Source organism: Pecten maximus, chromosome 7 (genome assembly GCF_902652985.1).
Source record: "Pecten maximus chromosome 7, xPecMax1.1, whole genome shotgun sequence".
Classification (NCBI taxonomy): domain Eukaryota; kingdom Metazoa; phylum Mollusca; class Bivalvia; order Pectinida; family Pectinidae; genus Pecten; species Pecten maximus.
Genome location: NC_047021.1, coordinates 20,346,132 through 20,373,850, shown reverse-complemented (window position 1 = coordinate 20,373,850; position 27,719 = coordinate 20,346,132). Strand labels below are relative to the sequence as shown.

Sequence of the window (27,719 nt, the reverse complement as noted above, 5' to 3'; positions counted from 1 at the left end):
TTCGTGTTACGACAAAGACAGATAACTATGAATGAATTCATATAAATTATTCCTACTAATTTCATCATATATTTATGTTTGATATTGATTAAAATCAGTGACGTTTTACGACGGTTAATCACACGATACTTGTGTCTTTCTGTCTATTGCGGCAATTGTAGAGAAGCAATCGTACAAAATCATCTACTTTTACTTCCATAGGATTAATGAAAGACAAGATATATTAACACCTTTCAAACGATTTGAGCAGTAACAGTACAGCAAAGATAAATAACTGATAATACAACTGCATCATATACATTTGTAGCCGTTTCGGTCTTCTTGGATTGGTCGTGGTGCTAGGGACGAAAAGTGTTGATACCTAGAGGCGCATAGAATAGTTATTTGAAATCAATTTTCAGTTACAGAATAGTTTGAAAAGACATTTCGTGTCACTTTAAAGAGCAGGGTATTCATGTTTTGGAAATATGCCTTTGTAGGAACTCTTGTCGATGTTGTTGATGTAGCTTAATTGTTCTGACAGTTGTAAATTGTTGATCGTTTTATGGCTTTTTGATGAGTCACGTCGGATACGGCACAAGACGTTGATGACCTTATTTAGGTTTATGCCTCCTCTGTAGTCAGCCCAAGCACCTGTTCTGTAACAAACCCTAATTGATATGTATATACCGGGGTCGTATTGTGTGATTACATCAAATAGATTGTGGTCTCAGGGGTCATAAATGCATAAAGACCTCGTACGGCCGTTATGGTTAGAAAATTAGTATCTGGATAGCGCTACTGAGTGTAAATCGATTTTTGTTAAACCGCACCGCGGAAATATCGCAGTTTATTACTCGATGTCGCTTTCCATAAGGACGTGTCGGACATATAAGAACAAATATAATCGAATCAGCGAGGATTGGAAACGGTCAGAAATGAACAGGTGGATTAAATGGAAATCTGTGGAAACGGCCAGAGATTAAGACGATGAATGTAAACACATGAGGGAAATCTACATTACCCGTGTCTGTTAAAATTAAGAAATCAAATTGAAATTGATTATAGAATAGACTAGGCAATACGTTTAGTAGATGGGAAGGAGTTTCTAACAAGATAGAAGATATCTAAATACAACAGAGACGTGTAGGTATAAGTGAACCGGATGACCGATCTTTGACAAAACAAACCAGCTCTGACTAAAACTCCATCCCCGGTAACAGGCACTGTTGGCGCGGGTGTGACAGATTGTGGAGGCGTCCTGTTTACTACAAATTATACCGACTGTGTTAATGAGGATCAGTTTAAGAAATAGCCATCGGTCAGCAGACGTCTCCCGGGCCGTAAGCGGTTAACAGTGTTTGTGGTGAACAGATTTACTACTGTGGCTAGCCGCTCTCTTTTAATACCGTCCACGTTACATATCAGACCATGCAGTTTACACATAGCCATGTGATAACAGTGATTTTAATTGTCATTATTATGGAAGTAATACTCGTTGAAGGTAAGTGGATTTTCATTTGTCAATTTACATGTGGATAAACTATTGTCCCACTGATAAAATCGCATCTAATATACAATAATAACAAAAGACGAAAAGTGGTTAGACTTTCGGGGAGGGATGGGGTGGGGGTCCAGATGTCCTAATGGTTGTCAGGGTGGGGTATATACACTTGGCTGATGGATTCTGAAAGGGGTGGACGATGAGGCCTAATGGGCATTAAGGGGGTGGGGGCTAACTCTGGAAGAAGACGATGATGACGATGACGACGACGATGATGACGTTTAATTTTCAAATTATTAATTTGATGGCCATAAATTGTACGGCGAGAACCAACAACCGTTAAAAGTATGATTCTTAAGAAAGTGATAATTTATCATCACTAACCATACAACGAGGCTATAGACGTATATAGCAGATCTTAGATTGTATACGAGATATATATATCAGATCTATCCTAGCTATACAAGTCTATAAAATGTATTCCGTGATAGTGATAGACAATATAGTCAGTGTGTTACTAACATAAACGTCTCGTGTCGGGTATTTTTATGTCTCCACGGCAATGAAAGTCGACTTAAATATTCAGACTTTACACTAACTTGTGTTAAAATCTGACTAGATTTAAACTTGCTTGCTAAACAAACTCGATTTGATACGCATATACATAGTAAAGTATATACGTAGTGTAGCCAATATCTTAGCTTGCTACTTCATTTATTTGCAAAAGATTCCAGTTGTGCTGGGCATTGTAAATTGCTATTCATGTTGATTCTAAAGACATATTTGCATATATTCATTGTGACCTGCACTGCGACACACAATGGGATTATCATTATTTTATATTATTTGGGAGCATATTTTTTTCGGGAGTTGTGTAACCTTACCTGTTTAGTTAGTTTAACATGTACATGAATAGATACAAGATGTATTTTCCATGACCGAATACTGATCGTTAAGATGAAAAACAATAATAACTACAGATAGTCATGCATGTTGTCACTATACCAGGTATGATGGTCATACACGACACAGAAATGTGGATGAGTGTATCATACAGAGAGAAACCCTAACCCTAGCGGACTTTCGTGGGATTAGCACCGAGATTTTGTGGGTAGGTGTTTGTGGTAATCTCGAGTCACATTTCTATTAAATGTGATGATAAGAGGAAAAGGATTATTCCGTCAACAACACGGGCTCACAACGGACAATCTCCTGAGTTATGGATAAGATAACAAATGGGGTGCGTGAAGATAGCTAAAGATGGCCTACTGGAAAAGAAGTTGTTTCGATTTATGTCACAATATAAAACCGTGTCATTTGGCATGACTTGTTACGTTATAATCACAAATGCTGTCAGATCATCACGTCTGGAAAACTACAGTTGACAGATATCAATATCGCGGTACAGCCATCAGACAGCAATGTCGCGGTACAACAATCAGAGTGTAGTCTCGCGGTACAACCATCAGACGGCAGTGTCGCGGTACAGCCATCAGACGGCAGTGTCGCGATACAGCCATCAGACAGCAATGTCGCGGTAAAGCCATCAGACGGCAGTCTCGCGGTACAACCATCAGACGGCAGTGTCGCGGTACAGCCATCAGACGGCAGTGTCGCGATACAGCCATCAGACAGCAATGTCGCGGTACAGCCATCAGACGGCAATGTCGCGGTACAGCCATCAGACGGCAATGTCGCGGTACTACCATCAGACGGCAATGTCGTGGTACAGCCATCAGACAGCAATGTCGCGGTACAGCCATCAGACAGCAATGTCGCGGTACAGCCATCAGACGGCAATGTCGCGGTACTACCATCAGACGGCAATGTTGCGGTACAGCCATCAGACGGCAGTGTCGCGATACAGCCATCAGACGGCAATGTCGCGGTACTACCATCAGACGGCAATGTCGCGGTACAGCCATCAGACAGCAATGTCGCGGTACAGCCATCAGACAGCAATGTCGCGGTACAGCCATCAGACGGCAATGTCGCGGTACAGCCATCAGACAGCAATGTCTCGGTACAGCAATCAGACAGCAATGTCGCGGTACAGCCATCAGACAGCAATGTCGCGGTACAGCCATCAGACGGCAATGTCGCGGTAAAGCCATCAGACGGCAATGTCGCGGTACAGCCATCAGACGGCAATGTCGCGGAACAGCCATCAGACGGCAATGTCGCGGTAAAACGATCAGACGGCAGTCTCGCGGTACAGCCATCAGACGGCAATGTCGCGGTACAGCCATCAGACAACAATGTCGCGGTACAGCCATCAGACAACAGTGTCGCGGTACAGCCATCAGACGGCAATGTCGCGGTACAGCCATCAGACAGCAATGTCGCGGTACAGCCATCAGACGGCAATGTCGCGGTAAAGCCATCAGACGGCAGTCTCGCGGTACAGCCATCAGACGGCAATGTCGCGGTACAGCCATCAGACAACAATGTCGCGGTACAGCCATCAGACAACAATGTCGCGGTACAGCCATCAGACAACAATGTCGCGGTACAGCCATCAGACGGCAATGTCGCGGTACAGCCATCAGAGAGCAATGTCGCGATACAGCCATCAGACAGCAATGTCGCGGTACAATCATCAGACAACAATGTCGCGGTACAGCCATCAGACGGCAATGTCGCGGTACTGCCATCAGACAGTAATGTCGCGGTACAATCATCATAGGGCAATGTCGCGGTATAGCCATCAGACGGCAATGTCGCGGTACAGCCATCAGACAACAATGTCGCGGTACAGCCATCAGACAACAATGTCGCGGTACTGCCATCAGACAGTAATGTCGCGGTACAATCATCGTAGGGCAATGTCGCGGTATAGCCATCAGACGGCAATGTCGCGGTACAGCCATCAGACAACAATGTCGCGGTACAGCCATCAGAAATCAATGTCGCGGTACAGCCATCAGACAGCAATGTTGCGGTACAGCCATCAGACAGCAATGTCGCGGTACAGCCATCAGTCGTCAATGTCGCGGTACAGCCATCAGACGGCAGTCTCGCGGTACAGCCATCAGACAGCAATGTCGCGGTACAGTCATCAGTCGTCAATGTCGCGGTACAGTCATCAGTCGTCAATGTCGCGGTACAGCCATCAGACGGCAATGCCGCGGTACAGCCATCAGTCGTCAATGTCGCGGTAAAGCCATCAGTCGTCAATGTCGCGGTACAGCCATCAGACGGCAGTCTCGCGGTACAGCCATCAGTCGTCAATGTCGCGGTACAGCCATCAGACGGCAGTCTCGCGGTACAGCCATCAGACAGCAATGCCGCGGTACAGCCATCAGTCGTCAATGTCGCGGTAAAGCCATCAGACGGCAATGTCGCGGTACAGCCATCAGACGGCAATGTCGTGGTAATGCCATCAGACAGCAATGCCGCGGTACAGCCATCAGACGGCAATGTCGCGGTAGAGCCATCAGACAGCAATGTCGCGGTACAGCCATCAGTCGTCAATGTCGCGGTAAAGCCATCAGTCGTCAATGTCGCGGTACAGCCATCAGACGGCAGTCTCGCGGTACAGCCATCAGTCGTCAATGTCGCGGTACAGCCATCAGACGGCAGTCTCGCGGTACAGCCATCAGACAGCAATGCCGCGGTACAGCCATCAGTCGTCAATGTCGCGGTAAAGCCATCAGACGGCAATGTCGCGGTACAGCCATCAGACGGCAATGTCGTGGTAATGCCATCAGACAGCAATGCCGCGGTACAGCCATCAGACGGCAATGTCGCGGTAGAGCCATCAGACAGCAATGTCGCGGTACAGCCATCAGTCGTCAATGTCGTGGTAATGCCATCAGACGGCAATGTCGCGGTACTGTTTTCAGGCGGAAATATCGCGGTACAGAATCAATATTACAATAAAGCTAACAAAGGTTCTCCTTATCGAACCAGCCAAAGTGAATTTAGTGTTTTCCTATAACAAACGAGCTCCAAATTACGCCGCCTGTACACAAGTCTGTTGATTTACTAGCAGGGATTCGTTGCATCACAACTTTACTTTGATGCGTATAGCATGAAAATGATCCCTTATCGATTTGATAAACGTTTGTTTCTACAAGAGCTTGTCATTCATTAGAATTCTAACCGAACCTAGGACCCGTTTGTCGTCTGCTTGTATCATAATTATTAGCGTCTGGTTGTCCCAAGAACACAGTACAGGACTTAACAGTAATCGCCGGAGCTAATGTCATATTGACGTACCATAAACATGTTTAAAACCAAGAGAGCACGCGCGATAGAGATTCGCCTAATAGGGATAAAACGTTGCTACAGCGTCTATATTTATGTATACCAGATCGAACTTGGCTGTCTGAGAACTCAATTAGACGCAAATATATTGCTCAATCGCCGTTTAATAACCATTTTAAAAAAGCGTGCCCAGTCCTCTGATCTATATCTATTCGCACTGCGTAATCCTATACAGATTCATTGATTTGTATGTCGTGGAATCATTAAATGAAACACAATGAAAGCAATATCTTTCATTGTTACATACCCTCCATAACATGAACCAATCTAATTAAAATCTAGATGGTCAAACAAAATCCCATAAGGAGTCACGTCAGGGTGACCTTTTGGATTAGCCAATCAAATGACTACCTCCAGAATGTTGGAAGTGACTTTTATATGTCCGAGTTAGCATGACTAGAGTGCATAGCTTGCATAATCTTGCAAGTCATTCCGTCCCACAAAGCATATAGCTATATACATGATGGGCCGAAATGGTTTGCTTCAGATACATGCTGTGATGAAATGTTTTGCTCCGATGATATCGAAAAATTGACAATTCGCCCTGAAAGTGAAATACACACATCTCAGAGGTCATCAGAACGTGACCCCTTATGCGATGTTGTTAGATGTTCCTGTAACGTAGTGAGAATGACCATCTAGATTTTAATTAGATTTAACATGAATGTAGCTTGCGCAGGAATCCATGCAAAACTAAGGGAGATGACGCCACAGAAACCGTTTTGGTGTAAACAGTCCTTCCGCCAACTCAATGACCGTAACAGGAATTGTAAAAGAAGGACAATTAAGAGTATGAACAAAATGAACGATTGATGTATAAATGGATTTCCCGAAAGTATCAAGTATTACAAAATTCATAAAATCATACACGACAGTCCGAAATATCATTGGACTTCACATAAGTGTAGCGAGAACTATGTCGCTGAATGCTGTATCCAAAATCGGATGTAAGAGTTGTCGACACAGGAAGGCGATTAGTAGTTCGATTCCCCGATCGAACGTGAAAAGGTATAGGGTAACCTGACAGGTCACGTGGGTTTCCCCCGGTACTCCGGATTCCTCCCATAACAAGATCTATCACGCGCTCCATCTGGGTCAACAAAGTTGATGTAACTAATTTCAACAGTAACAAGCATATATCTTATTTTAATTGGTATAACTTTTTAAGCAACTGATGTAAAATAGATAAAATTTACAATAAATCGGCATCTGTGCACACATCATGCCACGTAGCAAAACTGTCTTATTGGCTAGAATAATTTTTTTTTGTATTTTTTGTATTTTTAAAGCATTTTCATCAACAACATATGATGTACATAATAAAATAATTAATTTAAATTCCCTTCCGTTCATCATCATCATCATCATCATCATCATCATCATCATCATCATCCATCCGGACACATCATCATCATCATCATCATCATCATCATCCAGCAAACACATTATCCATGTCATCCGGACACATCATCATCATCATGATGATATCATCATCATCATCATCATCATCATCATCATGTCATCCGGACACATCATCATCATCATCATCATCATCATCATCATCATCATGTCATCCGGACACATCGATATCATCATCATCCAAAAAACACATCATCATCATTATCCAAATACATCATCATCATCATCATCATCATCATCATCTTTCATCCGGACACATCATCATCATCATCCAAAAGACACATCATCATCATCATTATCATATTGGCTAGAATAATGTCAGAGTGGTTGATGTGGAGAAATGTTTGGTTAAAGAAGTCATCTCAATGAGCCTGGCGGATCAGTTCAGAATCGAGATAAGGGGGCTGATACTTGCGCAAAATCACAAGTAGATAATTATATAGTAAAAACCGCTCTTTGCAAAAGGTTTTATTTTCGATATTTAAGATTTTAAGTGAAGTATTCCAATAAGAATCTACAGAAATCATTTAGACCTTACTAATGCCAGGGTAGTTTAAGTTTTCCAAACCGTTATGATTGGAGTGGTAGTCAGTTCACGCTGGCGAGGTGTCAGATAACGTGTATGTTGTTTTATTGTCCGAACCAATTATACAGATTGCTAGAATGTATGGAGGTCCCACGTGTATCGTCTCGGACTTTCCCATCCGGTGTCAATAAACCACGGCAAGGCGATACAGTATACCAATTGTCCATGATGGCGACCAAGCTGTCTCGTCATTGCAAAACGTCCGTGATTATAAAGGATGTCGGCTTCATTTTCACACGAAACAAATATGAAAATGGCATCTGGATCCTGAAACCGTTCCAAATATCCCTTGTGGCAATCAAGCTGTCGAAATACATCCAAATCTAGCGGAAGGGCCAGAGTATTTCGATACAGCAACTTTTTTACATGAATACAGACATTCAAATCTAATTGAATCCGTCGTATGAATGTGTGTTTGTGATTTGGTTCCCCTCAACATTAACAAATGATAAGTTTACAAATTTCTCACTTTTTCATTCTTTGCCCTACCAGCTATTTTCTGACGTGTTGGTAACATGTGCATAATTCTCACTTAACGTTTGCAAACAAAAAACAAACGTAAATTAATACGCTTCCGTGCAATAGAAAACTCAAATACTCGAGATACTAACTTGAACCATTTGGACGATAAGTCGAAAATTTCAGATAAGTCGAAATTTTGATATACTAGCACTAATAATAAATTTTGAGATAATGACTCGAAATTTTGATATCCCAACTAGAAATGTCGAGATAATCTATCATAATTTCGAGATACCAGCTCGAGAAATTTTGAGATGGAAGAGCAACAATACGCTTTCGTAGCGTGTAATGTTAAGTGTTCAGTATACATCAGGATCAGGCCACTGGGCCGACGGGGAGGGGGTATCGAATGTTGAAATAGCCGATATGTTGTACATACACTCGATATATGTCTTGTTAGGTGTGTAAAGGTACATTATCATTGGGAACAAAATACCACAGCAAAAGTCCATGTATTCTTCTATGTAGATTAAAAAGGATAGTTGACATAACTCAAACCACAAAGGAAGTTTAAAATGATTCATATATCATTTACTTACCTACAGACCATCAAAGTAAAACATGCTGGTAAATAATGATCGTGTCATATATAACAGGTTGGTTTTAACAACAATTTAAAAGGAAAACAACAACAGGGTTTGACACGCAGGTATAGGTGTTGGACACAAAAATCATATGTATATATATAGGCCATGCTGTTCGGTTTGATAAAAAATCTGAGTCGAGTTGAGGAACATTTGACATATTGTGTTAAAATTTTATCAATAATCTGAACCTCTTGATTAAGATTCCGAGGCCTCTTCTTTACTTACATATTTCGTAATAATTTGTGTTTAATCATCATTTGTGTTTAATCATTCTTTGTGTTTAATCATTCTTTGTGTTTAATCATTCGTTGTGTTTAATCATTCTTTGTGTTTAATTATTCGTGTTTAATCATTCTTTGTATTTAATCAGTCTTTGTGTTTAATCATTATCTCTGTTTAATCATTCTTTGTGTTTAATCATTCGTGTTTAATCATTCGTTGTGTTTAATCATTCGTTGTGTTTAATCATTATTTTTGTTTAATCATTATTTTTGTTTAATCATTCTTTGATTTTAATCATTCGTGTTTAATCAGTCTTTGTGTTTAATCATTATTTCTGTTTAATCATTATTTCTGTTAAATCATTCGTATTTAATTATTCTTTGTGTTTAATCTTTTTTTTTTTTTTAATTATTCTTTGTGCAGGAGAATTTTTTTGTTAATTTTTCACGATGTCTAGATAAGTTAAAAAGAATATATATATATATATATGCCAAGTCAATATAAGAGCAACATTCATCTTACTCTTATATCTCTAGACCTTTCTTTCTTCCTGTCATTCTTCTTTGCTTTTCTTTTTAATCATTTTAAGTATACTGTGTCGCTATCACAATCTTTGCAATATGTAATTGTGGAGAGGGCTTTTATAAGTTGTTAAAACTTGTGCCCAAACTAATTTTGTCTTAACAATAAAATATGTTCAAATGAAATCAAACCACAGGAACTCGCCTCGTCTGTTAATACAACAAATATGTATTTGATATATATGGTGGCATGGATCTGCCATCACATAACGAGATAATTTTGTCAACATAGCGAGATAAATATACCATATAGCGAGATAATAAAACGACATAGCGAGATAAAACCACCGACATAGCGAGATAATTTAATGCGTTTATGAAGTCGCTATCTCGACATCTTTTTGGATTTTTTTCTTGTCAACGTCACGTGACCCCATCCATGTCAGTAGTAGCATCTAATGCGGCGAGATGTCGAGATAGCGACTTCGTAAACGCATTAAATTATCTCGCTATGTCGGTGGTTTTATCTCGCTATGTCGTTTTATTATCTCGCTATATGGCATATTTATCTCGCTATGTTGACAAAATTATCTCGTTATGTGATGGCAGATCCATGCCACCATAGATATATTAACAGACGAGGCGAATCCTGTGATAAGACATCTATAATAATGTGGAATAGTATGCATGTGCAAGCAGGTAAAACGAATGGGATGTTTTAATTTTTAGGAAAATATGCCCGTTTTTAAAAATCGAATCTGATATGAAAATAATTGTTCCTACACTGGTTCGTCACCTAACCACACATTTCCTATGTTGTCGCCTCAGACATCATATATGTCAAACATATGACCAGGTCCCATACGAATCGAGTGTCGAGTTTCATATCGCCATCACCGGATAACAGTGTTCTCGCTTGACAGGGTTACCAAAGAATCAGATGGAGGAGTACGATAAAAATGAGAGAAGTTAGCACTAATAGTATGTTTAGACATCGGTGTTAAGTTGCAAGCACTCGCGTTGGTCCATGATTAAAAGTTCGTGGAGAGTTCCACCTGGTCCCCTAATAATAAAGTCTTAGTTTGTGGTTTTCTAAATTTAACACTATGTCCAGGATATGTTGTCTTGCGGTCAAACTAGTGGTAAACATGCAGACGTAATTTGCATATATAATACAAAAATAAAACGTTTATTTCACGGGTCATATTAGTACGTCAGGTCTAGGTAGCGAGTTTTTGTTCACAGATTTGCAGTGTTTTTGCTCACATCACAAGCGCAGGGACATAGCATATAAATGTACAGTGTATTTTCAAGGTTTGTGAATTGATGCCAAGTTAATGTGTTTATATAATATGGATCATGGAGGTGGAAAATTTGTGTCATTCCCTGTACCATACCGATGCCTTATAATTACTTCATTCCTAAGAAACACGAAAGTTATCGTATGCGTCAACAAACTGGCTATTCATATCTCCGGTTTTTACTGTTTCTAATCTTTGTTCAGCGAGATTACTGTTCCATCAAAAATAAGTGTTTTAGAAAAAACAATGTTATATATATTTTCTCAAATTATTTTTACGTACATATTTTTATGATTACATTCATGTTTCGTCATTTGAATTGCTTCTTCCCAGGAAACTTCCAATGTTTCCGGAAACATCGAAAAGGAAGAAGAAAGGAGTATTGTAAAGGACCAATGAAGAATAAGCGGAAGTACGGGTCACCAGAAAAATGCTGCGCAAAAAGGGGACAGGGGTTCGTCACAAGATTAGTAAGTTCAATTAATAATTTAAATAACAATACATCACAGACAATTAAAATTATGTATGTTGTACCTACAGTCGGTTTTAAGATTCTAAAACAGAACATAAACTGATCATTTGTATTTTCGTTGAAATACGGACATACCCGTTTCATTTTTTTTTTTTTTTTTTCAGAAAAGGATAGGAAAGAATAAGTACAAGTGTACTCCATGTAGCCTTCTTCTGACCACCACCACCACACCCGTCACTACACGTAAGTAACGGGGCAAAGAACAAACGGGACCACCACCACCAATATCGGTGTTACAGTATATTACCGGACTTACTCAGCGCGTTAGTAAACATTAAATGTGTAAACTTGTATCTTTTAAAAATATATAGAGCTTTCACACGTGATCTTAGTTTAAGTATTCCTGATAAGCAGAAATAAAATCTAGGTTAAATCGCCAGTATCATCATGGCCGTGCAACCTAACGTCATGTAAATGTTTGCGTCTTACGATACAGGAAGCGAGACGAAAAGAATTAAAATGACACTGATCCAGTTGCGTTCATAGCCGCATGTATAGAGGTTTACATGTAATAATCAATGGTTACGAGTTTAATGATTATTATCCTAGCGATGCCAGACTGGGGTGAGTGGGGCGAGTGCAGCACCTCATGTGGAGCCGGATGGAGGTCGAGGTATCGGATGTGTTCCGATTGTGACAAGAACCACTTCAACAACGTACACTCTGAGCCGTGCATGTTAAATTTCTACTGTCCAGGTATTGTAAAAGTATTCTGAAATCATTCTGTCAAGTTTCGAAAAATAAAGTACTCCTTATTACCTAGATCAAAGACAAAAGTAAAATGACCACACAGATACTAGATCAATAGAACTAGAATTTTACAGGCACGTGTAGTGAATATACAGTATGCCACATAAGGATGACTTTTGGCTTCAAAGTAAATTCCGAACAAAAATTGCACGTGAAATATTATTCTTTTTGAAGAAACGCATGACTTTATATTGTTTCTTTCAGGACCATGGCACATTTGACAATATTACACATAAAGTTCAATTTGAGCAAAACGGACAAGACAAGACGACACAAAATAATGGTTGAAGAATTAACGGGGACTTGTTCCTCCGGATTCTGAAAATCCCGATGTTTCTAATCACCAATATATGTCTCAGCAATTGAGCTTTTCGTCACAGGTTATTTTAATGTTTGTTTCTGTTCTAGTGGACGGTAACTGGGGTCCTTGGTTTGGCTGGACCTCGTGTTCCGAATCCTGTGGGGGAGGGATTAGGACAAGGGAAAGGACATGTAATTATCCCCCTCCCACCCACGGGGGCCGGGACTGTCCCGGGGGCACAGGCGAGGAACAAGAATGTAACGAGGATCCGTGTCCAAGTAGGTAAACTGGTGGTGGGAGGGCGAGTGGATGGTCAAACTTCTCAAATATCGTACCAAATTGATACAAGTGTTTCTCTTTTGAGATATTCCATGATAGATGGCATTTCATAAGTGAATGTTGCTGTTTAATTATTTATTTAAATATTGAATTTTATTCGAAGAGTACTATATTATGATTTGATTGCATTTAACAATCGTTGGTGACCCAGTCTCCATGCAGCACGAATGTGGCATTGCCTACAGTAAACGACAGTATACGTGATCAGTTGAAATTGTATACAAACTTCCAGGTAAAGAATCGGTTTTGAGTCGTCATTTCACGTCGGTAAACGCCACATATTTCACCGTCATTATGTAAAAACACCAAAACTATTTGTTTATTGATCTGCATTTCTTCATCCACAAATTTTCCTGAAATCTGTATTCGTTCCGGAGAACATTCGGTGACTATGGCGCCTACGGTAGAGTAGAGCTTTCTCCAATTGCGACCGCTATTAACATTTTCCTTGCATTGATATCGCCTTGGAATATGCAGTTTTTCTTGTAGGGTGAATTTCACGAGTCGTATATCTCTCTGCTTAATACCTCCTTTGCCGACGTTAGGAAGAATGTCAACTTGTAGTTTTGAATTTGCCAGCTCCCGATGTTCCGGTAAACAATGGTCTGGCTGTGCATATAACTTTGGCTTTAATTTGATTGTTAGCTTTTGTCTGGAGAAGAAAATCTCAAGGAACCAAATCGGGAAATGTTCGATCTTTTCTACGTACGTTCGTTGCAAAGATTGCAGTTTTTGAAACATGGCAACTTTGACGGGATCAACATATCTCGGAGTAGCGTCTCTCCCGTGATGCCTCTCCAACATCTTCTGGAAATCTTGTTCCGTAAAGAAATCTTTTGGCACCAATACCTCGGACGGTTCATGTGGATGTTTAACATCCTCTGGTGCACGTTCTGTTTCCTCCTTCTTTATTTGCACATTCGCGCGAATTCTGTGCAGGACAGACATGAAATCTTGTTCCAGAGAGTCAGTAGACTCTGTATCTGATCCGGCATCAACATGTTGCTTTATGAATATATCATACGAATCTTCTGAACCAGGACAACATGAAGTGTCACTTCTGCTTTCGGCGGCCATTTGAGAATCGGGTTTGTCCTCTCTTTTCAACGTCAACGCCTGTTTAGATAAACTTTCATTACTTTTCGAACATTCATCTAATACCATTTTCGTGTTTTCAACTAAAAAGCGGCTTCTTTCCAGTAGTCTCCGTAGTTCTTTACCAAGGTCTTGTTCTTCTGTATCAAGATTTTGACCACATTCGTAGAAGCTTTGTACCTGCCCATTGCTACCTTGAGGTAGCCATTGTTTACAGTCTGTTTTGCTGGAACACGATTCGTCATATGGATGTAATATATTGTTGTTTTGTCGGGGTGTATCGCTTCTGGATTGGTCCTTGACTTCTTTAAAAGCACCACGTGAGTTATTCGGCATGAATCTGTGTCGGAAACTCCAAGGAACCGCTCGGTCGAGGTCTGTGTAATCTATCTGACTATATAGATCCGCCAAGGCTTTGAAGCACTGCGGATCCATCCCTTTCAGCTTCCTGGGTTTGCCGAAATGATGGAATTGTAGAACAATGCTGTTCATTTTGGATTTGGTTCCAGTATATGGATCACTAGCGAGCGACAACAACAGTGTCCCACAGTGACTACATTCGTTCCCGTAATCTAATCAATCTTATGACGTAACAAATGCTCATCGGACTGTGACGTCACAATGATTATGATATTATTTGTTCGGGAACCTTTTCCGCCTGAAAGTCACGACCGATGTAACGGTGAAAATGGAACCGCGTTGAAAATAGTCCATTTCTATAAGTCTGGTCGTAATTCTTAACCGGTTTTGATCCCATTTGATGTAATAAATCATATATATTCAGTTTACAGTGACATTCATAAATACATTCAACGATTCTTTCTCCTTCATTATGACAGTTGACGGTAGCTGGGGGGCGTGGTCCCATTACAGCCTGTGCAGTGTGACGTGTGGGACGGGCACGATGACTAGAGCACGAGAGTGTGACAACCCGACCCCCCTGCACGGGGGGAAGTCCTGTCCCGGATCGAGCAGAGACTCTAGGAGATGTACCAACCGACAATGTCCACGTGAGTCAGCAGAACGATAGGTCAAGTTAGAATAATGATGTAGAGCAGAGATCACTTCTCGTGTACAGCAAATGGAAAATTACATCTAGCGTGTACATTGGGTGTACGGTTAGAGATTAGGAAGTGGTCTCTAGTTCGAGTCCCGGCGTGGGCAAGAGTTTTCATTATTTTTTCCTTTTACAAATAGTTGTATGGAAACAGCATCGGCAATAGAAGTACATGTATTTTGCCTTTTGCAGAAAACATGAAATATGTGAAACGCTGGTTAAGTATTAACATTTCTTTTACAGAACACGGAGGTTGGTCACTATGGGGATCGTGGAACAACTGTCCAGTCATGTGTGGGATTGGTCAGAGGACCAGAACACGGGAGTGTAATAGTCCACGCCCCTTGTTCGGCGGACGCATGTGTCAGGGGCAGTCGGAGGAGGCGCTGCGCTGTGACGCTGGTCGACCGTGTCCAAGTACGTTCATATGAGGAATAATTTTGAAACATACAGCCAACATGTATTAATGGCCAAGACATGAAATTGCCACAGAACGACGCAATACTTTTCTATTCAATACTAGAATAATCTAAAATATCAATACTAGTTGACTTTTAACGCATAGTGGTATTTTACAGGAGCCAAATACCGGGTCCCTGTATGTAATGTAATACCTGTTAATTATTTGAATGTGACTATGACAGTACATCTTATCAATCACAAATTCTCTGCTTTATACTATCCGCAATACAATTTCAGTGTGATTAAAATAATGATTTACAGGAAATGGAGGCTGGTCATCGTGGACTGACTTCGGTCGGTGTCGTGCAGCAAGATGTCAGGAAGGTATACAACTTCGGTCCAGGAGTTGTACAAGTCCCCGCCCCAAATTCGGTGGGAGGCCCTGTGTGGGCCGACACAAGGAAGAGCAGAGGTGTGTCAACACTATCAACTGCCCTAGTAAGTACTGATTCCTTTATAACATACCGTGTGTGATGTACTATAACATACCGTGTGCGATGTACTATAACATACCGTGTGTGATGTACTATAACATACCGTGTGTGATGTACTGAATCCTCTATAACATACCGTCTGTGATGTACTATAACATACCGTGTGTGATGTACTATAACATACCGTGTGTGATGTACTGAATCCTCTATAACATACCGTGTGTGATGTACTAAATACCTATGACTATAACATACCGTGTGTGATGTACTGAATCCTCTATAACATACCGTGTGTGATGTACTGAATCCTTTATAACATACCGTGTGTGATGTACTATAACATACCGTGTGTGATGTACCGAATCCTTTATAACATACCGTGTGTGATGTACTGAATCCTATATAACATACCGTGTTTGATGTACTGAATCCTCTATAACATACCGTGTGTGATGTACTATAACATACCGTGTGTGATGTACTGAATCCTTTATAACATACCGTGTGTGATGTACTGAATCCTTTATAACATACCGTGTGTGATGTACTATAACATACCGTGTGTGATGTACTATAACATACCGTGTGTGATGTACTATAACATACCGTGTGTGATGTACTGAATCCTCTATAACATACCGTGTGTGATGTACTGAATCCTCTATAACATACCGTGTGTGAAGTACTGAATCCTTTATAACATACCGTGTGTGATGTACTATAACATACCGTGTGTGATGTACCGAATCCTTTATTTCATATCGTGTGTGATGTACTGAATCTTTCATAATATACAAGACAAATTCTCCATTGTTTTACCTGTTATTCAGTTCAAGGTAATTGGTGTAATTGGCTCAGCTGGTCCGCGTGCACTGCTACATGTACAGGTTTGAGTTCCATGCAGGTGCGGCAGCGGAAATGCGAATGTCCCGTGCCCAACACGGGAGGGCAGGGCTGCTCAGGTAAGGAGCGTCATATCGCCATTGTAGAAGAGGTGGGGTTGTGCTAGTGTGATCAATCTGGGGTAAGGACAGAGGTTGATAGTAAATATTTTCCGGGTTAAGATGGGTGTTGTAGTACGCCGTTTCGTGCTGTGATGCTTAATACATTTCTAAACTTACTCTAAATTGGTTTTGATTTAAAGACGTCCACACTAATGCGATTGAAGAATTTGTGAAAATGGGATGTTTATTTCAATCCGTGTCCTCTCACACGCAACATGAAGATTCATTACATTTGGGGAAACTTAGGACTCTCGCCCACCCACGTATTGATGTGGTAGCTCGTCATTGTGCCCCGGCCCCGCTTTCACGAAACTTCTTAAGTCCGTTCTCAATGCTTAACTCTGAGTACATGCTTAACTTTAAGCATATGCTCAAAACTTCGGCTTTCACAAAACTTCTTAATTCTCAATTCTCAGATTTTAAGTTGAGAACGGGCCGATATTTGAGAACGGTCCTAAGCATGCTTAAGTCTGTGATCTCGTTCTTAAATATGGCGAACGTACGTAAACTTCCTCGTCGTCTGCGGCGGCGACTGACCCATCGTCGTGCATAGATATATTCCGTTGTCTGCATATACATTGAAAACATTGCCATACTAGGGCATATATATATATACGACAGGAATCGATTTCAGCCTGTAAAAACATGTATTTTGTTACTCATTCGACAAATGCTGGAGTGAGCAATGCCCGTCCCTTCGCAACAAGCTTTCTTTACTTGCATTGGCCGATAATCTTTGGGTGTCGTAGTCGACCGTGTCAAGGTGCATCATTGAGGTTGTATTTATCCTTGCCACATTTCAGACTTTCCATCATCTTCCCGTCAACACAAATACTTACTAACAAACTTTCAAACTGCAAGAGCCGTCTACCGGCGACCTACATATCGCTGTAGTAACAAGAGATCCCAGAGGGATCTTGGCGCCCACCATTGAATGATCTTTATAGGTTCTATGTCAGATTGATCTTTTCTCTACTTTTCCCTTCCTCTAAGTCTTACTAATCTGTGTAAGTTCAGAAACAGCCCTCTAGTACTTTTCAAACAAGGGGAACCTATATATAAAATTTAAGATTTAGCGATAATGGCTGTCTGTTGTTTTCGGATTGGTCCCAAAATGCTACACCAGGGACCAAGGGGAACCTACATATGAAATTTGAGAAAGATCCCTTCAGTACCTTCTGTAAAATAGCGATAACAAACTTTAATTGTCAAAATACAAGATGGCTGCCTGTCGGGCAGGTTGTTTTCTGACTGGTCTCAAAATCCAATATGCACAACTAGGCACAGAGGGCAACCTACAAATGAAATTTCAGAAAGATCCCTTCAGCAATGCAATATGCATAACAAGGCACCGAGGGGAACCTACATATGAAATTTGAGAAAGATCCCTTCAGCACTTTCTTAGAAATAGCGATAACAAACTTCAATTGTCAAAATCTAAGATGGCTGCCTGTCGGCCATGTTGTTTTCCGATAGGTCACAAAATGTAATATGCATAACTAGGCACCAAGGGGAACCTATATATGAAATTTGAGAAAGATCCCTTCAGTACTTTCTGAGAAATAGCGATAACAAACTTCAATTGTCAAAATCGAAGATGGCTGCCAGTTGGCCATGTTGTTTTCCGATTGGTCTCAAAATGCAATAAGCATAACTAGGCACAAAGGGGAACCTACATATGAAATTTGAGAAAGATCCCTTCAGCACTTTCTCAGAAATAGCGATAACAAACTTCAATTGTCAAAATCCAAGATGGCTGCCTGTCGGCCATGTTATTTTCCGATTGGTCTCAAAATGCAATATGCATAACTAGGCACCAAGAGGAACCTACATATGAAATTTGAGAAAGATCCCTTCAGCACTTTCTCAGAAATAGCGATAACAAACTTCAATTGTCAAAATCCAAGATGGCTGCCTGTCGGCCATGTTGTTTTCCGATTGGTCTCAAAATGCAATATGCATAACTAGGCACCAAGGGGAACCCACATATGAAATCTGAGAAAGATCCCTTCAGTGCTTTCTCAGAAATAGTGATAACAAACTTCAATTATCAAAATCCAAGATGGCTGCCTGTCGGCCATGTTGTTTTCCGATTGGTCTCAAAATGCAATATGCATAACTAGGCACCAAGGGGAGCTTACATATGAAATTTGAGAAAGATCCCTTCAGTGTTTTCTCAGAAATAGCGATAACAAACTTCAATTGTCAAAATACAAGATGGCTGCCTGTCGGCCATGTTGTTTTCCAATTGGTCTCAAAATGCAATATGCATAACTAGGCACCAAGAGGAACCTTTATATGAAATTTGAGAAAGATCCCTTCAGTGTTTTCTCAGAAATAGCGATAACAAACTTCAATTGTCAAAATCCAAGATGGCTGCCTGTCGGCCATGTTGTTTTCCGATTGGTCTCAAAATGCAATATGCATAACTAGGCACCAAGGGGAACCCACATATGAAATTTGAGAAAGATCCCTAAAGTACTTTCTGAGGATTAGCGATAACAAGAATTGTTTACGGACGGACGGAGGGACGGACGACGGACCACGGACGCAGGGCGATTTGAATAGCCCACCATCTGATGATGGTGGGCTAATAAATGCGGTAGTGGACAACACAGCTCCAACATCCACCTTCACAATCGTAAAGTAGGCTAGCGCGACTACGACATCAAACACCACAGTTAGTTGTTACTACATCAACACGTACTGTCAATAAAACATGTTTCGTAACTAAAATAAAACATTTCAAGACAATATAGGTACGGAAATATTCACATAAATTCACTTCAAAGAAGGAAAGAATGTCAGGTTTCGTAAGAGTTACTTTCCATCTATATGGCTAAATTAAACTTGTATTTATTAAATTGTATATTTTCAATAATATACGTAGTAGCGGGAAATTTAAAGTATTTCCAAATCTATCCTTTAAATTACTTATAAAAAAGTTACTTCTAGGTTACGATCAGGCGTGTTAGTAACGTAGCATGTAAACGATTTACAATGCTATTTTAAAACCCTGGGGGAAAAATTTTCTATAACATACCGTGTGTGATGTACTATAACATACCGTGTGTGATGTACTGAATCCTTTATAACATACCGTGTGTGATGTACTGAATCCCTTTATAACATACCGTGTGTGATGTACTGACTTTAACATACCGTGTGTGATGTACTATAACATACCGTGTGTGATGTACTATAACATACCGTGTGTGTACTGATCCTCTATAACATACCGTGTGTGATGTACTATAACAGACCGTGTGTCGATGTACTATAACATACCGTTGTGATGTACTATAACATACCGTGTGTGATGTACTGAATTCCTTTATACATACCGTGTGTGATGTACTGAATCCTCTATAACATACGTGTGTGATGTACTATAACATACCGTGTGTGATGTACTATAACATACCGTGTGTGATGTACTATAACATACCGTGTGTGATGTACTGAATCCTTTATAACATACCGTGTGTGATGTACTGAATCCTTTATAACATACCGTGTGTGATGTACTATAACATACCGTGTGTGATGTACTATAACATACCGTGTGTGATGTACTATAGCATACCGTGTGTGATGTACTGAATCCTCTATAGCATACCGTGTGTGATGTACTGAATCCTTTATAACATACCGTGTGTGATGTACTATAACATACCGTGTGTGATGTACTATAACATACCGTGTGTGATGTACTATAACATACCGTGTGTGATGTACTATAACATACCGTGTGTGATGTACCGAATCCTTTATAACATACCGTGTGTGATGTACTGAATCCTCTATAACATACCGTGTGTGATGTACTATAACATACCGTGTGTGATGTACTGAATCCTTTATAACATACCGTGTGTGATGTACTGAATCCTTTATAACATACCGTGTGTGATGTACTATAACATACCGTGTGTGATGTACTATAACATACCGTGTGTGATGTACTATAACATACCGTGTGTGATGTACTGAATCCTTTATAACATACCGTGTGTGATGTACTATAACATACCGTGTGTGATGTACTATAACATACCGTGTGTGATGTACTATAACATACCGTGTGTGATGTACTGAATCCTTTATAACATACCGTGTGTGATGTACTATAACATACCGTGTGTGATGTACTGAATCCTTTATAACATACCGTGTGTGATGTACTATAACATACCGTGTGATGTACTATAACATACCGTGTGTGATGTACTGAATCCTCTATAACATACCGTGTGTGATGTACTGAATCCTCTATAACATACCGTGTGTGAAGTACTGAATCCTTTATAACATACCGTGTGTGATGTACTATAACATACCGTGTGTGATGTACCGAATCCTTTATTTCATATCGTGTGTGATGTACTGAATCTTTCATAATATACAAGACAAATTCTCCATTGTTTTACCTGTTATTCAGTTCAAGGTAATTGGTGTAATTGGCTCAGCTGGTCCGCGTGCACTGCTACATGTACAGGTTTGAGTTCCATGCAGGTGCGGCAGCGGAAATGCGAATGTCCCGTGCCCAACACGGGAGGGCAGGGCTGCTCAGGTAAGGAGCGTCATATCGCCATTGTAGAAGAGGTGGGGTTGTGCTAGTGTGATCAATCTGGGGTAAGGACAGAGGTTGATAGTAAATATTTTCCGGGTTAAGATGGGTGTTGTAGTACGCCGTTTCGTGCTGTGATGCTTAATACATTTCTAAACTTACTCTAAATTGGTTTTGATTTAAAGACGTCCACACTAATGCGATTGAAGAATTTGTGAAAATGGGATGTTTATTTCAATCCGTGTCCTCTCACACGCAACATGAAGATTCATTACATTTGGGGAAACTTGGACTCTCGCCCACCCACGTATTGATGTGGTAGCTCGTCATTGTGCCCCGGCCCCGCTTTCACGAAACTTCTTAAGTCCGTTCTCAATGCTTAACTCTGAGTACATGCTTAACTTTAAGCATATGCTCAAAACTCGGCTTTCACAAAACTTCTTAATTCTCAATTCTCAGATTTTAAGTTGAGAACGGGCCGATATTTGAGAACGGTCCTAAGCATGCTTAAGTCTGTGATCTCGTTCTTAAATATGGCGAACGTACGTAAACTTCCTCGTCGTCTGCGGCGGCGACTGACCCATCGTCGTGCATAGATATATTCCGTTGTCTGCATATACATTGAAAACATTGCCATACTAGGGCATATATATATATACGACAGGAATCGATTTCAGCCTGTAAAAACATGTATTTTGTTACTCATTCGACAAATGCTGGAGTGAGCAATGCCCGTCCCTTCGCAACAAGCTTTCTTTACTTGCATTGGCCGATAATCTTTGGGTGTCGTAGTCGACCGTGTCAAGGTGCATCATTGAGGTTGTATTTATCCTTGCCACATTTCAGACTTTCCATCATCTTCCCGTCAACACAAATACTAAGGGCGAATTTGTTCTCCTAAAACCAGTTTTAGTTTCGAACCGGTTCTGTAAACTTTCCATTTGTTGAGTAAACCAGTTTCAAACCACATTTAAACTGAAACCGGTTCATTCATTTGTTTCTGATAAACCTAAACTAGTTTATTAAACCATTCAAACCACCACCGGTTGTGGTTTGGAAGGTTTCGTTTCTGAAAACAAGATGGCGAATGTTGTCAACATGCAGAATGTGCTCTTGAAGTGCGCTACGTACTCCAAACTTGCCAGCTATGGCTTGTAGTGTCATTTCACTGGACAAATAAAATATAAATTATAAATATTAATAATTGTTTTCCCATTGGTATGACAGTGTTCCCTTGTGTTTGTCATTGCATTGAATTGTGGAAGTATGTCTTCAACATAATTTGGGATTCGGGGATTTTTTGTGCGTTCAGGAGGTATTAACGTTTCAAATACTGCTCTGAAGCTTTTTCTCCCAAAGACACCATATTGAAAACTAGAATTTCGCATTTGTTTCTCGAGAGCAAACCAGTTTTAGTTTACAAACCGTTTTGAAAACCAGGTTTAAACCATAAACCCAAACCTAAACCAGTTTATTTGCAACAAATTTGCCCTTACTAACAAACTTTCAAACTGCAAGAGCCGTCTACCGGCGACCTACATATCGCTGTAGTAATAAATGCGGTAGTGGACAACACAGCTCCAACATCCACCTTCACAATCGTAAAGTAGGCTAGCGCGACTACGACATCAAACACCACAGTTAGTTGTTACTACATCAACACGTACTGTCAATAAAATATGTTTCGTAACTAAAATAAAACATTTCAAGACAATATAGGTACGGAAATATTCACATAAATTCACTTCAAAGAAGGAAAGAATGTCAGGTTTCGTAAGAGTTACTTTCCATCTATATGGCTAAATTAAACTTGTATTTATTAAATTGTATATTTTTCAATTGAATTACTGTATACATTTATTACATTATATGCCTAAATATTTCAAAAAATATATATATATATCTTCAGTGTATTGTAAGCCTTATGTACGAGTGATAAAATTTTAAATGCTATTTCCAAATATATTCCATATTTCAAATTTGACAATCTGATTAAAATCAGCTGTTACATGGCTACGTTTACGGATCAGGCGTAGTGCATAGTAAACGTAGCCATGTAACAGCTGATTTTAATCAGATTGCAAATTTGAGTGCAAACCTTAAATTCTTTGTTTCATATTTCATTGCTACATTATTTACCCATTTGATATCTTTTACCCATTTAGTTCAGATATCCTTATCTGAACTATATATCTATGTAGTTAAAATTAAAGGTGTATCTAATTAAACTAAAAATAACTGTACACTGTATTTAAAACAGGTTATAATCTCCATTTCTAAATGCATCTACATAATTCTGAATTTTAAATAGAGATATCTCTATTTTGTGTTAAATAAAGCTGTATTTTAATAAATTATATAAAGATACATCATGTATCTGTACTTTAATACAGAAGTCTCTAATTATGAAAAATATATGTATTTGAATGGATCTATCTCAATTGAAATATATACCCAAATTAAAATAGGTAAAACCCACATGGCTTAATTGCCATAAAGTCATTTTAGTTTTTACCCATGTATTTCAGATATCTCTATTTGTTGACAAAATACAGAAATCTGTATTGAAATAAATATCAATATTTAAGAGTACAGATATGTATTTAAATACATGTAGGCCTACAGGAATTAAATAAGTGAAAACACAAATGGCTTTGCATATAGTTGCATGCATGAATGGAACATTTATCAGAATACATGACCAAAAAAAGTCTTTGTCACAAAAAATGGGTATTATGCCCTAAAATGCAAGAAATTAGAGTTTTCTTATCTTTTTAAAATTGAAAATTAGCCAAAAACAAACCAAATTAACATTACATATACTGGCCTATAACTTATGTATCATAGTAAAAATTTAAATTTCTATTGATACTTTTGAATTTGTTATGTTATCAATATACAGTAACTAGAGTGTATCTTTATTTGTGTTTATCAACTTTTTTCATAAAAGAAATTAACAGATATCCACTGTCATGCAATTCTTTATTCAGACAACATGTGATGCCAATTTTCATATAACCAGCTATGTAGCAAGGTGGCCTGGGATCTGCCACAATGAAATAATCCACTGCAGATGCATGAAGGCTGTACACCTGAAAAAGATAAAAGGAAAAGTTTTAAGTTAATGCCATGTCCTATTAACCAACTACAGTAGTTATATAACAGGTTCACTGTACCTGTTTATCATGTAAGAGGAGCTTCTCTATACAAATACAGGTGCCCACTGTACAGTACAGTACATGTGTATCATATACAGGTGTCCACTGTACAGTACAGTACATGTGTATCATATACATGTACAGGTGTCCACTGTACAGTACAGTACAGTACATCCTCACTCATCAAAACGTCTTCCACGAGATCGAGTGGTATTTCTGCATTCCGTCCAGTTTACCCCTACATGCCAACCCCGTTCCGCGCTATACGCACTGGAAGCGATTCCTGTACGCCATAGCTCTATTATTTGATATGTACCAAGTAGACAAAATACAATTGCGTGTATGTAATGCATGTGTAGGCCTAAATATTAAGACACTTACCTCCGAATCGTTATACCATTGCTCCCGTAGTTTTTTTTAACAATCGCGTCTTCTTTCACAAAAGAGTTCCCTGCGAAGCCGCTTACGGACCAAATAATACGTTCTTAGCTGAGAACGTTCTCAAATATTTAAGAACGTGTTTGTGAAAGCCATTTTTAAGAACTTCTCAGCTAAGTACGTACTTAGCTTGAGAATTGAGAATTAAGAATTGAGAATTGAGAATTGAGAAGTTTCGTGAAAGCGGGGCCCGATCCTTACATAACTCACTGCGTGTGATGTGGCGAATTTATAATACTGGTGCATATCTTTCATCCTTACTCCAAATTTCCGGTTTTCGCATAATCCCGTGATTTTATACATGTTTATGTCCGTAATAAATAGGATGTTAATAAAAGAGATAAAAATGTTTATTTTCTTTACAGGGGAGAGTTTTGAGGTTCGGGAATGTGTCAACGTTCCACCATGTAGGGGATTGTCAGAGTTTTTTCCAGGAGGTAATATATCAATGCCAGAAAGTAACGGCACAGTATTTATGCTTAATCTGACGTACATCAATTATGTGGATACCAGGTATTTATCTTCAGACAACAAAATATCATAGTTTTATAAAAAAAAAACAAAAAAAAAACACTGCGCATGTCATTTTCTTCAGAAATGGAAACGCTAGGTTTAGTATAAGCGAATTCGTATTCTAAATCTAGAACATCCGCATCCGTTTGGTTTTACTCGCCCTAAATCCAAGAAATTTGATGAATTAGTGTTCGTCGTCCTGTAAGCACGTACACGTAACTCCCAATTTGTTTATGTCCAGGTGATGGTGGCCGGACAGGGAGTAGCGGAGCGGACCTTTTCGGCTCGGGCGATGGAAGTAAACCAAACGGTGACCAGGTAAGTTTCCATGGCAATAAAACGGTTATTTTTACGTCTTTTCTTAATTTCATTGAAAGCGAAACTCAAGTGTAATTATTTCTAGTTAACGGCTACGTTTTAATCAGCAATGTCAAACAGTAATCGATGATTTTGTAAAATGATTAAGCAGTCCAATATTTGCAGTAATGTGTTTTGAAACCATCTACAGAGGAGAGGAAGGGTTATGAGCTATTATGTCCAATTAAAACAAGTGGAGGTTTTTCGCTTCAGGAAGAAGATCCGAAGACTGTGACGACGGACCTGTAAGTCCCTTTTAATGGACATTCGGATTAATAGACCATTTCTACCTGAATGGTTCTTTAGAACATACCATTTCCAAGAAGAGGCAGTAATATACATATAAATCACAGTGTGTCGTGACATGCTCCAGAGCAGAAGCATATGGAATGCTGATATAAAAGATTCAATGGGAAGAATAAGGGCGGTGGTCTTCATATCCATGGCGCAAACTTGTTTTCTACCGCCAGGGAACTACTAGTGCAATCGTACAAGAGCATTCCAGTGCAAACATTTCAAAATACCACAACCTGCACGAACCAGGGGAACCGGTGGTCGGTAATAGGACATTCCTGGTCTGTAGATAGTAGTATTGTATGTTTTAAATACTATCTGTATAAATGTTTCATACCCCGATAATGTGTTTGAAACCGGAACATTACCATGGACAAGTTATATTGTTGTGATATGTAATTTCATTTTGTAATATATATAATAATTAACATTTAGTTCAAATGCCTTGTTTTAATTTTTTGTCTTACTTGAAGTTATCAGTTAGTGTTATTTGTGTAATGTTCGTTATCCAGTTGACAAAGCTTCTTGGCAGTCTCGCTCCAAAATATATATTGAAGGGAGACAACTCTAGCAAAACCAAAAGCTTTCTGTTATGAACGCTCTGTGTAAAATCCTCATAGAATATGAATAATCATTACATGGTCTTCTGGAGATTTTTCATAAAGTTTCAGTCCTAGTGTTAATCATCTTTGGGAAACACAAGCATGTCAATAAAAAGTCATATTGATCCCCTTAAATCCAGCTTTGGATTTGGCTGCTGTACCAGTGCTGTAGACAAAAATGCCTAGGCTATTATCGATTTAAAAATAACTTTGTTACTTAAACAACATATATAACCTATGTGTGTAATGGTTATTATTGCCAATGTATTGTGAGAGATACCAGTACTTGACGGAAGATTTGAAAAAAATAAAGTATGCTAAAAGTCGATTTTGTGTTATACATTTTTCAGCAGATGGGTGATACCAATGTGTTGATCCAAGTTTGCTTATGAAGCATTCCATCAATTCAAGTAGCTCAGTTTTGCTGCATAAACTCATTTGAAACATTTTTTTCAAAAATTGACTATATCTTCAAAACACTACATCATAAAGGAACTGTAGCCGTGCCATTCATAATTTCATACTATGCTTTAGTGTAATTTGCAATGTGGTTTCCAGGCAATGTATAAACTTATGTTCAAGGAAAGCAGCAGTTACCATGAGTTTCCAAGATGGTCACTATAACATTCATTTTGAATGTCATAAAGGCCAGAATTTTCATTAGAACCAACCATGACTCAAAGGAATATCATGTTTTTGTTCCATCATCTCATCTAGTAAAGCACCATTACAGATGGTGTAGGTCTAAGACACAACTCATAAAAGTAAATGATGTGTTTTCATACTATTAATTGTAAAGTAGCTATATATTGAGATAAAATGTTTCCATTTTCCCAAGAGGGTGACCATCTGGTCTGAATTTCTGGAAGGATAAACCATGGTTCATGCCTTATTACAAGATAT

At 39.3% G+C, this 27,719-nt stretch overlaps 1 protein-coding gene across 2 annotated transcripts; it reads left to right on the top strand.

Moving 5' to 3' along the window:
- Nucleotides 1–826: 826 nt before the first annotated feature.
- Nucleotides 827–27,144, top strand: LOC117331854 (coadhesin-like). Of its 2 annotated transcripts, XM_033890803.1 has the most exons (12): nucleotides 827–1,483; nucleotides 11,244–11,380; nucleotides 11,547–11,625; nucleotides 11,992–12,138; nucleotides 12,601–12,771; nucleotides 14,767–14,937; nucleotides 15,228–15,401; nucleotides 15,708–15,884; nucleotides 16,711–16,842; nucleotides 25,416–25,487; nucleotides 25,805–25,881; nucleotides 26,134–27,144. In XM_033890803.1, exons 1-12 carry the CDS (start codon nucleotides 1,411–1,413, stop codon nucleotides 26,167–26,169), a joined length of 1,446 nt encoding a protein of 481 aa, XP_033746694.1. In that variant the 5' UTR covers nucleotides 827–1,410; the 3' UTR covers nucleotides 26,170–27,144. The 2 variants fall into 2 exon arrangements, with proteins under 2 accessions (XP_033746694.1, XP_033746695.1); XM_033890804.1 differs by lacking the exon at nucleotides 16,711–16,842 and having other exon boundaries at nucleotides 831–1,483.
- The last annotated feature ends 575 nt before the right edge of the window (nucleotides 27,145–27,719 follow it).